Genomic DNA, 13,212 nt, shown 5'->3' on the forward strand with positions numbered 1-13,212 from the left:
ATTTTTTTACCATCTCTCGTTACTTTACACATTAGACATTGGAAACGACGACCAGCATCTACAAGTTGTATATGAGCCTTGCAACGATTACATCTAATTGCACCCAATTCACCAAAATTTACAATGGGTGGCTCATATTCACCCTCAACCGCACGTGCCATTGGTGAGACGGTAAGTGTAATGGACAAAGCTGTTGTTTTTAATAAATCAGCTGTTGCAGGTATGCAATACAAAGACGACCTGCAAAGAAGAAAGATCAATGTAATTGCCAAAGAAAACATTGATTTCGATTATCGATACCTAACGTAACGTGGCGAGGAGTTACCTGATCTTCTACCACATATTTTGTGGTCAACAATGGTGGTAATAAACCCTGTTCGTTAGTAATAAAAGCTCCACCAGCGCTATTTTGATTTTCAATGATAACGCTTATCGGATTTGGCATCTGATCGGGATCTAAACGGCGTTGGGCTTGATCATACTGTTGCGGCTGTTGATATTTACCAGTAACAGGTGCAGGTGGTTGCTAAAGAAAATACTTACTTACTTAATTGGCGCTTAACCGTCTAAACGGTTATGGCCGTCCAACAAGGCGCGCCAGTCGCTCCTTCGCTCCGCCAACCGGCGCCAATTGGTCACACCAAGGGAGTTTAAATCGTTTTCCACCTGGTCCTTCCAACGGAGTGGGGGCCGCCCTCTACCTCTGCTTCCATAGGCGGGTTCCGATAGAAACACTTTCTTGGCCGGAGCATCATCTTTCATTCGCATAACATGGCCTAGCCAGCGCAGCAGCTGCGTTTTAAAGAATATAACACAAAAATAATAATCAGCAAATTTGTAAATTATTAATTGTATTAGCATACATTATAACCAGGACGTCCGGACGTGTCCGGATATTGGGGGTTGACCCGGCTTGGGTGGTTGACTGAGCATTGGTCCAGGTTGTGTTGGTGGCATCACTTGACCCGTGTAACAACGTGGTGCACCTGGTTGTTGTAGAGGATAACCTGGATGTTGAGGTTGTGGTGGATAGCCCGGATTTCGTGGCATTGGCAGATAGCCAGCCTGGGGAGGCTGTTGCTGCTGCTATCGTGGCATTGGATTACCTGGTTGCTGTCGTGGTATATACCTTGGTATAACTGGATGTGGCGTCATTGCCCCACCTGGTCCAGTTGATGCGGACCACGAACAACAACCACCACGACCTACACTGTTTGGGTTCACTTTGCTGCTGCAAACACACCTCCGTCACAATAATGAATGAAGACCATGGTTGGGTATCTCAACAAGATATGCTATTTTATTGCACAATTAGCCGTTTTTTACACCGAATTTTCTAATAATTTTTTTCAATTTTGGATAATAAATCTTAATGGTATGTATTTTGTAAGTAGATCCATATAAGCACTGTAACAAGAATTCTTTTCTTGTATGTATGTGGAAATCAAAATTTACTATTCTGCATTAGAATTGCTCACGATTATTTATACTATGCAATTACATATTTCACTTTCTTTCTTTATAAACATGCACACATTGATATGAGTTTTTTTGCTAAAACACACTTTAGTAGACCAAAAAATATTAAAGAATGTGTATATTAATTTCTGCAAAATGTAATAAATACAGGTTCAAAAAATTAACCAAAAAATCGATTTGTCTTGCTGTCACTGCTGAATTAGAAATGGCGGATTTTTTTGCACGCAAACCTGACGTATTTTGCTATCCCTATGAAAATAATAGGTGCGAGAGAGCACGATACATTGTGGGAAAGCAAAATTTGTCAGCATGCTATTTCATTTGCACAATTTTTCATTCCAAATCGTCACCCCTGTCAAAAATTCGTGTGGATGTGTGCGTTTTTGGTCACACGATTTTTGCAGGGTTTCAGTACCAAAATCATGGTCTTCAGATTTTCAAGAATGCTTTGAAGGTTCAAATTGAGAGGAACTTGAAATTCGTACGATAGATTATCTGACTTTCAAAGTAATACTAACTTATTTTAAGGTACTGTACAAAATGGGCACTCTGGCTTTCTTTATTTGTTGGAGGTTTTCGGATAAATATATAACATAAGCTGTTATCCTAGTATATTTGTGATACTTAATTTTTACTATTACTATAATAAATAAAAAAAGAACATTTTAACTTACATCTAGGGTTAGAATGATCACAGTACCCTCCTTTCTTTCTTGAACATTCAAAACGCTTCTCAAAAACCTTCGAAATGGCTTCAAAGTCTTGTAGACGTTGATTTAACAGTGGATACTGATTGTTAGCGATTACGTTTGTATTGCGACCTCCGTATAATTTTCTAAGATATCAAGTGTTATTTGGTTACAGTTTAATTAATTGCTATTGGGTTCATGTCATGACAGCGAATTATTCATGTGGCAAGAGCATCGTTTGAAGCTGTGTTTTTTTTACATCTATATGGGGTTTTCCATCCCATTTCGACCAATTTTGAACCCGACCCCTTTAGAATTGGCTGAAAGTTTTTCTTCTTTTTCTAGCTTACGAAAGACGTTTTTCAGAATTTTTTCAAAATTTTTTATCCAACTCAAAAAAGTTATGAATTTTAAAAAAACACCGTTTTCAACTTTTTCAAAATTTTTCAAAAATTGACCGTTTGGGATCTTTTTTTTTAAATTTGTTTTTAAATGTACTTTTCGGAAAAAGTACAAAAAAATTTTTAAAGTTTTTTTTTGTATTTTTTCAGTTTTTCGAGATTTTTCGAATTTCGCCATTTTTTTTTTCTCATAAAAAACTTCAATCAATTCTGCAATCATCCCCACTAATCCCGGAGTGGGCCGATAATTTTTTTTTTATTTAATTGAAAAAAAAAACTTTAAAATTTTTTTTGTATTTTTTCCGAAAAGTACATTTAAAAACAAATTTAAAAAAAAGCGTTGATTATAAATACGATTATTCATCCTAATTTAAGAAGTCCGCCGTTCATAGAGCAAATTTTCTTTCACTCAACTGACGGAAACATATATGCAACTTATCAAAATCCATGTTCGCTAAAAGCATACATTCAGTGTTGCCAGGTTAGCCTTTTCGAGGATAGATTTAGCCTTTTATTTTTGCATTTAGCCTCGAAATTTTGGGTTTAGCTTCGTGACTTTTTTCTAGCCTTTTTTAATCCGAATGTATTTTTAATAATTTCTAAAATAAAATAATTTCAATAGTTCCTGTGAACACCTAATACCTAATAATATGAGTTCTCTACAAAAGATAAACTCTTTTTCTGCTGAAAATTCGTTGAAAGTTTCAAAGCCAGATGTATTTTCTCACTTTGAAAAAGAGAAGTATAGTTATTCTTCAAGTCAAATAGCATTAACAGAGCTGCAGTGGCGAAAACTTATAACTATACAATGGAAAAATGTACACTCACGATGGAATTTTAGTCGGAAGTCCGAGAACATAAAAATGCATTAAACGAACCACCTTTTTTAGAACTTGTCGAATTCATATTTAGTTTTTTAGTATTACCACTCAGTAACGCGGAGGTTGAAAGAATTTTTAGTGGCATGAAAATTCTGAAAACTAAATTAAGGAACAAACTAAAAATTAAAATGCTTAATGCGCTGCTTAATATTAGATGCTCGTTAAAACGCTTATCTAAATGTAATGATTTTGAAATTACCGATGATCTCATATCTATGGTAAATAGCCAAACTTTATACGCAGACTTAAGCTCTTCTGGTTTTTCATACGGGGAATATTTTATATAAATAATTAGTTTGTAATATTTTTTTTTGTGTATATACACATATGCAATCATTTAAAGTAATTCCACGTGCTAGTCAAGGAAAATGTGCCTGATATGTTTTGAAACAAGAAGTTATGTTTAAGTTATGTTTATAAGTTTTTATTTACAAATGTGTAAACTAAAATATAAAAAAAATTTTATGAATTAACCAAAAAAATTTCTGGCCTTTTTTTAGCACCTTTTTTTTTTCTAAAATTAGCTTTTTCTAACCTTTTTTTTCATTACCTGGCAACACTGCATACATTGGTAAGCGTGATTAGGAACGTGGTGCCGTCACAGTCGGTAAGTCACGGTTATTCCACCTAAGCTGTCGCTGAAGTTTATTGTGATATTTCAGTAGTTGCGATGTCACATATTTACCAACTATATGTAGTAAAATTATAGCAAAATCCATTGGAGTGAAGAATTTTATAAAGAACAAAGATAATATTAAAATAATAATATTTCATATGGTAGCATTTGGCAAAGTGGCTTCAACCTAATTTTGTCGACTTGCATCAAAATCTAGCCATGGAAATTGTTAAAAAAGATACCCGTGCAAATAGCAGGGTTTGTCGAGTGTGTTTGCTTGAAAATGATGAATTGTTTTCAATTTTCCAAGAAACTCATTCAAGTGGTCTAACTATAGCATTTATTATATCGGAATGCACACGCTATCCGGTAATTCCCGATGAAAAAGAATTGCCTTCAAAAATTTGCTATGACTGCATGGATACGGCCCGTATGGCGTACGATTTTAAACAACGTGTAGAGAAGGCATATATGTCGTTAATGGGATGGGCAGACGAAAAGAAATATTCATACGATACTAATATTGAGTTTGCAGCTCCGTCTTCTAAACTCGGAGAACGAAGGGAGTATGGTACACAAACTGACAAACTATGTTTACATCCATGTGAATTGTGCGAATTGAAGTTCTTCGATCTAATAGAACTCCGACAACACCGAAAACAGATTCATAACAGTAATACTTTGCAATGTAGAATTTGTGGGATGCGCTTTAAGCGTATAAGGCAGTTGCGTAGCCATATGGTTCACAATCACCCAAGTGCTGGCATTGCTTTAGAACTACAGTGTACAATATGCCGCAAACAGTTTGGCCGCCGGGAGCATTTAAACCGTCATTTGCGTTGTGTACATCGTCAACCAGAGAAACCAAGGTAACATTGTAAAATGCAGTCTTTCCTGCATAACTAATAACGTTTTATTTTATATAGTGGTAAAAAGTCACTCAAGGAGCCAGAAATAGAGCTTATTAATCAAACATTTAAAAATGAGTTGGGTATTGCAAAAAAAGAACAGGAAACTGTTGTAGGAAAATTGTAAGAATTTTTTTACATCCCAATTTGAGCTTTGTATACACGTTTTATACATCTAATTTTTAGAGCTTCTCCAGAAGAGAATAACTTGACAGAAAATCAGTTTGATACAGATAAAACCAGTATAGAAGTATCAAAACCTACATTCACAGCAACTTCCCTATTTTTCGAGTGTGGACAAGATGATCCTCAGGATATTGAGTGCGAAGCTAACATGGACATTAATCCTATTACGAGCGATGACGAAGCCTTCCACGATATAGAAGTTTCTGGGGATATATTACCCCGGTTGAAATTAGAAAATGAACAACCTAACATCAAAGGTTAGTACCACTTCATACAAAGTAAATTAGAAAAGCGGGGACCTGTTGTTGTAGCAGTGCTTCGCCCCACCTAACAGCCGCGACCGATCACAAATTTTCATCAATATCCTCTAACGGGAGTCCGGAAACTTGCAGTTTCAACAAGGGTGGACCATAAGGAAAGGGGTGTTAGAGGCGTTGGTTCCACATTACAATTAAAGAGATGGTTGGTGTTATGTGGGGACACATTGCAAGCGGGGCATACATTTTGTATGTCGGGGTTGATTCTGGATATGTAAGAGTTTAACCTGTTACAGATAAAGAACGAAGTTGAGCAAGAGTGACACGCGTTTCCCTGGGGAGTATGCGTTCCTCTTCCGCGAGTTTTGGATACATTTCTTTGAGTACTGGATTCACCGGACAATTCCCGGCATAAAGGTCCGACTCCTGTTTGTGGAGTTCACCAAGGACCTTCTTGTGTTTTTTCGCTTCAAACGGCTGGGTTCTCAGGTGCCGTATTTCCTCAAAATGCTTACGAAGATTACTCCTTAAGCCCCTAGGCGGTGTTGGCTCATCAATCAATGCTGTTGGGATGCTCAGGTTTCTAGGTATTCAACAGGAACTGTTTGGTCAGCATCTCATTTCTCTCCCTGATGGGGAGTATTCTCGCCTCATTATGCAGATTTTGGCAGGCCTGTAGCTTCTTCCAGTGGGTAATTTTTAGGCTTGGCGACCATATGGTTGACGCGTAGCACGTAATCGGCTGGCTAATTGCTTTGTATGTAGTCATGAGCGTTTCTTTATCTTTTCCCCAAGTACTGCCAGCGAGAGATTTGAGGATTTTGTTACGGCTCTGAATTCTCGGAACAATTTAATTTATTTTTTTTAATTTAATTTAATTTATTTATTATTACGGCTGTTTAGGCCTAAAACTTAAACTACTAAGTACAATTCATTATTATATCATTTATTTCTATTGAATATGCTGTTGGAATGCCATGTGATTCCGATCAGCATATATACTGGCGTAACAAACGGACGAGTCTGGGAGCCAGTCATTTAAGGAAGGTTGGAAAGGACGCGTTTCCAATCCTCCAGGGCTCCCAGCTTAAGGCAACAAAATTTGGAACTTATATTTTTCAATTATATTTGTATTTTAAGTTGTCGGAATGTATTGGTCTCCGATCAACACAGCTAAACATGTCTTTGGATGTTGGAAATTGAAGTGTACCCAATCACCCCTCAACTTTGTTTAGTAAAGACGCTGTCGTAACGCAACTATCTTATTGGAAGTGTTTTACAATACTCCAATAAACTTTTTTTAAAGGTATTGAAGTTATTACTACTTTTTATGTGATTAGGAAGTTCATTGAAATATTTCAGGCCCTTATAAAATATATTTTGCTTGTCCACTTCTGTTTTGAAAAGAGGTAATCTAAAATTATTGTTTTCTCTGATTACGTATGAATGTGCATCATTTACATATCTAAGCTTTTCGCTGAGGTATGTTGGTAATTTACCGTGCTTAATATTAAATACAAATTTCATACTGTGGTAGAATATGAGCTGTTTTATACTCAACCAGTTTAGTGCTTCTATCATGTTATTAATGGGAGTATCATACCTCATGTTTAATATAAATCTCATAGCTTTATTTTGCATAACTTGTAGCTTATCTACCTGAGTTACATTGGCCATAAAGAATATTGTGGGACAATATATGAAATGCGGCTCTATGATGGATTTATACACTTTCAGTTTGTATTTTCTACTGATAAATTTGCATGACCTTTTCCAAAAACCAATTTTCTTGCCTATTTTGGCAACTATATAATCAATATGATCATTAAATTGTTATTTATTATCAATCTGAACCCCTAAGTACTTGAAAGTTTTAACTTCGTTAATGTTTGAGTTCATTATTTTTAGCTCGATATTACAAGATTCCTTATTCATCGCTCTAGATATGACCATAAAATGGGTTTTATTAACATTGAGTTTAAGCTTATTGTTACAAAGCCACCTGTATAGGGTGTTCAAGTCTTCCTGCATTTTGCTCCTAGCTAACATGATATCAAGTTCACTTACTTCGAGCAGTGCGTCATCCGCAAACAGCCTTATTTTACTATGTTTTAGCGCCGAAGATATATCATTTATATATATGTTAAATAGGACCGGTGCCAAAACCGATCCATTGCGGCTGCGAGCTCACCAAAATTTAGATCCTGATCAAACGTAATACCCAAGATTTTGGGGTGTAGGACAGTCGGTAGCGTAGTGCCATCGACGTGGATGTTCAAAATGGGCGACATTTGGGACGTCCATGTTGTAAATAAGGTCGCGGAAGATTTAGTCGGTGATAATGCCAGGTTTCGCGAGGCGAAAAAACTGAAGAGATCAGGGAGGTATCCGTTTATTCTATTGCATAGCTCATCGATCTGTGGGCCAGGGCCTGTGGCCATTATTGTGCAGTCATCGGCGTAGGAAACGCTTGTGACTCCTTCCGGTGGTGAAGGTAGCATAGATATGTAGAAATTAAATAAAAGTGGGGACAGGACACCACCCTGTGGCACCCCTTGTTTAATTTTTCTTGGTTTTGATGTTTCGTTTCTAAATTGCACCGATGCCAGCCGAACACCCAGATAATTTGCGGTCCACCTTTTAAGACATGAGGACAGGGTATACCCTTCCAGGTCTTGCAGTAACGAGCCATGGTTGACCGTATCAAAAGCTTTTGATAGGTCTAGCGCTACGAGTACTGTTCTATAGTGGGGGTTTTGATTTAAACCGCAATTTATCTGGGTGCTAATGGCATTTAGCGCGGTGGTAGTGCTATGGAGTTTTCTGAAGCCATGCTGATGACAGGCTAGCTGCAAATTTGTTGGAAATAGGGTAACAAAATGGCTTCAAGCGTCTTTACTACTGGCGATAGGAGAGATATCGGACGATACGACTCTCCTATTTTAGCTGTTTTCCCAGGTTTTAGTAGGGGGACCACCTTGGCCATTTTCCATTTTTCGGGTATGACAAAGGTGGAAAGAGACAGGTTGAAGACATGCGCTAAATATTTGAAACCCTCTTTCCCTAGGCTTTTAAGCATCGGCATGGCTATGCCGTCTGGGCCCACTGCTTTGGATGGTTTAGCGTGACCAATGGCGTCCTCAACCTCTTTAGCGGTGATGGTGATTGGTGACGCGCTGAATTTGTGTTTATGTGCGTGTCTGTTGGCCCTCCGTCTATCTTTGTCGACCGTAGAATGCATTATATATTGTCGGCAGAAAGCGCTCGCACATTTTTTCGCATCCGACAACACTTTATCGCCAAAGGCGATGGAAACTTTGTCTTTGTGCTTAGACGGATTCGATGGGGACTTTACGGTGGACCAAAGTTTACCCACACCGGTAGAGAGGTTACAACCTCTTAGGTGCTCCTCCCATTTCGCCCGCTTGTGTTCATCCACAAGCAATCTGATGCGTTGGTTTATATCCCTTATTTGGAGATCGCCTGTATCAAGCTGTCTTATAAGGTCACGTTCTCTCGCTAAGTTTGCGGCCTGCGCCGGGAAGTGGGGCCGAATTTCGGGAATTCTTCCGGCGGGAATGAAACGTGCCGAGGCGGATTTAATGACCTTGCGGAAGGCACGCTCCCCTTGGCGGGCATCAGTCGGGATAGGGAGGGCAGCAAAGAGGTTGTCTGTAAAAGATTTATATTCGTCCCACTTTCCTTTTTTGAAGTTTATGAAAGTGCGTTTTTCTGTGACGATGAAGTCGGCGGTACGCTCGAGCGAAATAAGTATAGGCAGGTGGTCGGATGCCAATGTTACCATCGGCTGCCAGTTGACGCAGTTTACGAGTTCTGCGCTCACGATTGAGATATCCGGCGAACTGTGACAGCTTCCTACCGTACGTGTAGGGGCGTCTCCGTTTATTGTGCGGAACGTCGTTTCTTCTATTTGATCCGCCAACATCTGACCCCTACTTTCCGCCCGCAAATTTGAATGCCATAGATCGTGATGGGCATTGAAATCGCCTAAGATAATGCGATTGTTGCCAGTGAGTAAGGCGCTGATATTAGGGCGGTATCCACTGTGGCAACAGGTGGCAGGAGGGATGTAGATGTTGATGATTTCTAGGTTTGCATCGCCTGACCGGACAGATAGGCCTTGACGTTCTAAGACATTGTACCTGCGGTCGATGCGAGGATCTAATATATAATATTGCACAGAGAGGTGTATGATAAACGCGAGGCCGCCTCCATTTTCGCTCTCGCGATCTTTTCTGTGGACAGACGCAGACGTGTTTACACTGCTCTCTAAGTAAATTTCATTTATCTCGTGAAATCAATGTAAACAAATAAATATTTCTATACTTGTGATTTATATCGCAATCTCCAAACAAAATGTCTAATAGTGCCTTTGAAAACTATAATTGAATAAATATTTTAATATTCAAAAGTTTTAAAGTTTATTGACTTTCATATAAAAAAATTTTGCATAAGTGCTTCTGCATATTTTAATTCTTTATGACTATTCTTCGTTACTCTCAAAATGCCGTGCATATGTGGCTGTAGAGTTGAGCGAACGCAACCAAAAGTGCAGTGCGCAAAGTGCATTGAACTTTTTCATATGGAGTGTGTCAAGATTCGCCCAGCTGATCTGGATTGCTTGACTGAAACGGGTAAACAATTCATATGTAATGGGTGTATTGCCTTGCGTCGTAACTCTCTGCGCTCACCGCCACCTATCATAGATTTCAATAAGTCTATTAATCTCAGTGATGCTACAACAACATGCATTCCTGATAAAACAAATAACTTCAATAGTCAACCTATGCTTTCTTATGTTGGCAATGTTGACGTAAGTCATCCTCACTCATCTCAGCAAACAAGTGCTTTAGATTTGGCTCTAATTGAGATCAATTCTCTCTAAAATTTTAACAAATTTCTTATTGACCAATTGGAAATATTAAGTGAAATTCGCTCTCTACACAACAAACTTCGTTTAGATGAGTTGTTCTCGGCCATTGCATCGCTGGCTTCAGATTTAAATACAAACAAATGCACATGTTCTACAGATATTCGTTCTGCTTGCGCCGCTACTGCAGTTAAAACGTGAGAGACAACGTCGTCGAGTACAGATGACGCATCTCTTGCCTGTGCAATTGTCGACGCCACCTGCAATGATACTGCGATCTCTGCTGCTGCTATGACTTCTGCTGATGTTGATGTCAACAACAAGAGTCCAATTGTTACTGCTATCACCGATTGTTGCCCAATTTCTAATGATAACAATGTGAGTGAAATTCAACTATGTGCCACTAAGCAGAATGTTACTACTTTGGTTCAAGCATGCTCAACACATCTCTCTCACAGCTCTTCTACTGCAAATAATATTGAATCTCCCTCACAGTGGACTCAGGTTCAGAGAAAAACGCGTAAAAACAAAAAACGCACTAAATCTCTGTCTTCTGGTACTAACGTTGACGTGGTAGGCAATGATAAAATCAGTGATTCTAATAACGCGGGAAGTCAAGTCCATCAAAAGAAAACCCCCCAAGTCCAAACCAGTTCGCGTAGTCTAGTGATCGGAGTCAGTACTAACACTGAACTTGATGTAGTTTCCACAAAAAATGGATCCATCTATCGTCATTCAAATCTAATGTCACTGCTGATAATATAATCTCCTATGTGGTTAAAAATACGAAAATCGATGGCAATGAACTTGCCTGCTTCCCTCTGGTTAAAAAAGATACAGATTTTACTAAACTCTCTAGAGTAAATTTTAAGCTTGGCGTGTCAGCTACCTTCCTGGACGCAATTATGGATCCCTTGCTATGGCCAGCAAATGTGAAAGTTAAACCGTTTAAAAATGTTCGCAAGCCAGCAAGTAGCTCGGACCCAGTGTCAAGCGACGATTAGCAATCACTGAACAATGTGGTGAGTGCTCTGCCTCCAATTAATGGTCATAGTGAGATAAAGGTATATTTCCAAAACCTTTCTGGGATGAGGACCAAAGCCGATCTTGTTCACACCTTCAGTTCCCAATTGGATTATGACGTCTTTGTTTTCATCGAAACATGGCTGAATGGAAGTTTTTTCGACAGTGAGTTCTTCGACTCTAATCTTTTTAATGTATTCCGCAAAGATCGAGATGCTAACGCTACTGGTTGTCTTCGTGGCGGTGGGGTCTTAATTACGGTCACACGTCAGTTATCCTCCTGTTTCTTTCCGCTTAGTAATGGTGACGTTTTGCTTGACCAAATTTGTGTTTGCATTAATGGTTCTGATTCACAAGGCTCCCTATATCTCCTTGCATCATACGTGCCACCAGGCAGTTCATTTGAACTATACAAGGCACACGCTGACAACATAGTTTCGCTAGTTATTAATAACCTATGTGATAATCATCTCTGCGTGCTTGGTGACTTCAACTTATGCAATATTGACTGGTCAACTAATATTTGTAATTTTGGTCTTACACCTAATAATCTCTCTGCAAATCACGAATTATATTTCATTGACAATTTACTTAGTCTTAATTTATTGCAAATCAACAAATGTGTTAATACTTTAAATAGATTACTCGATCTCATATTTATTAGTGATAATATTAATTGTGAAATCAGTGAATGTACAAATCCCTTCACTCACAAGGACAGGCATCACCTACCCATGGTTATTAATTTTAGTTTTTATAGTTTTGCACAGGATACTTCTGAAAGCAGATTTACTTTTAACTTTAATTCGTTTGATTTTCCCAGTTTTAATAGTTTTTTATCTGAAATAGACTGGGAAGTGGTACTTGAAGGACTGGATACTTCTAATAGTTTCCTAACTTTCAAATCTATTCTATTAAATCACTGCCTGCATAAAATTCCTATGAGACGAATGAGGCCTTACAAACTTCCGTGGTATACGAAAGAGTTGAAACAATTGAGGAATCTCAGAAATAAATATATGCGTAAGTTTAAACATACGAAGAACCATTTGTTCTTCATTAAATATAAGCAATACTTGAAGAAATTTAATAATTTGGATAAGCTTCTGTACACCAACTATATTCATACAATCGAGTCTAACATTAAGTTGAATCCGAAAACATTTTGGAGCTATATCAAGTCCAAAAAAGGTTGCTCCAGTATACCGTCTGGAGTGTTCCTTGATGGCCACTCAGCGCGAACACCGGGTGAGACAGCCAACTTATTTGCGGAGTTTTTTAAATCAAATTTGCCTCCTCGAATCTTGACACTGCTCTAAACTTTGGTGCCCTCTGTCTCTCTTCTGATGATATTAGTAATGCTATTCTCAAACTTAAATCTTCGTCTCAAACAGACGTTGATGGGTTCTCTTCAGTCCTGTTAAAAAACTGCCCGACTCTAGTTCTTCCTTTAAGAATAATCTTTAATAAATCTCTTTCGTGCGGTACGTTCACTGACGAGTGGAAGCTCACCTCCATTACCCCCGTCTTTAAAAGTGGTAACAAAAATGATGTGCGTAATTATAGACCTATTTCAAAGCTTTCTACCATTTCCAAAATTTTCGAGCATGCTGTTAATGCCAAGTTGGGTTTTGCGGTTAAGTCTTTAATATCTCCCTTCCAGCATGGTTTTGTCGCTGGTAGATCAACAGTTTCAAATCTTGCTGTTTTTAGTGAATATTGTATTGAATCTTTTTCTGCAGGTTATCAGGTTGATTGCATTTATACGGACTTTTCAAAAGCTTTTGACAAAATCCATCATAGTGTTTTAATTAAAAAATTAGGTTGCCTTGGTTTCCACTCTTCGTTTCTTTTATGGGTAAAGTCTTATTTAAGTAACAG

At 38.2% G+C, this 13,212-nt stretch overlaps 2 protein-coding genes and 1 long non-coding RNA gene across 3 annotated transcripts in view; 2 read left to right on the forward strand and 1 right to left on the reverse strand.

Annotated features, from left to right (window-relative positions):
- LOC137249852 (uncharacterized) overlaps positions 1-13,212 on the forward strand; it is a 352,644-nt gene that overhangs the window by 56,279 nt on the left and 283,153 nt on the right. The gene's annotated exons all lie outside the window — the stretch shown is intronic.
- LOC137249858 (uncharacterized) lies at positions 106-892 on the reverse strand. Its single transcript, XR_010952577.1, has 3 exons — positions 864-892; positions 326-526; positions 106-240 (listed from the first exon to the last, which is right to left on the reverse strand). It is a non-coding gene; the product is annotated as an uncharacterized lncRNA (long non-coding RNA).
- The window catches only part of LOC137249850 (uncharacterized), a 72,452-nt gene continuing 63,316 nt past the window's right edge, over positions 4,077-13,212 (forward strand). The window contains exons 1-3 of the mRNA XM_067781831.1: positions 4,077-4,935; positions 4,993-5,097; positions 5,161-5,417. Of these exons, the coding sequence (XP_067637932.1) occupies positions 4,286-4,935; positions 4,993-5,097; positions 5,161-5,417 (1,012 nt within the window). The 5' untranslated portion in view covers positions 4,077-4,285. The remainder of the gene's footprint in view (positions 4,936-4,992; positions 5,098-5,160; positions 5,418-13,212) is intronic.

Source organism: Eurosta solidaginis, chromosome 4 (genome assembly GCF_040869045.1).
Source record: "Eurosta solidaginis isolate ZX-2024a chromosome 4, ASM4086904v1, whole genome shotgun sequence".
Taxonomy (NCBI): Eukaryota; Metazoa; Arthropoda; class Insecta; order Diptera; family Tephritidae; genus Eurosta; species Eurosta solidaginis.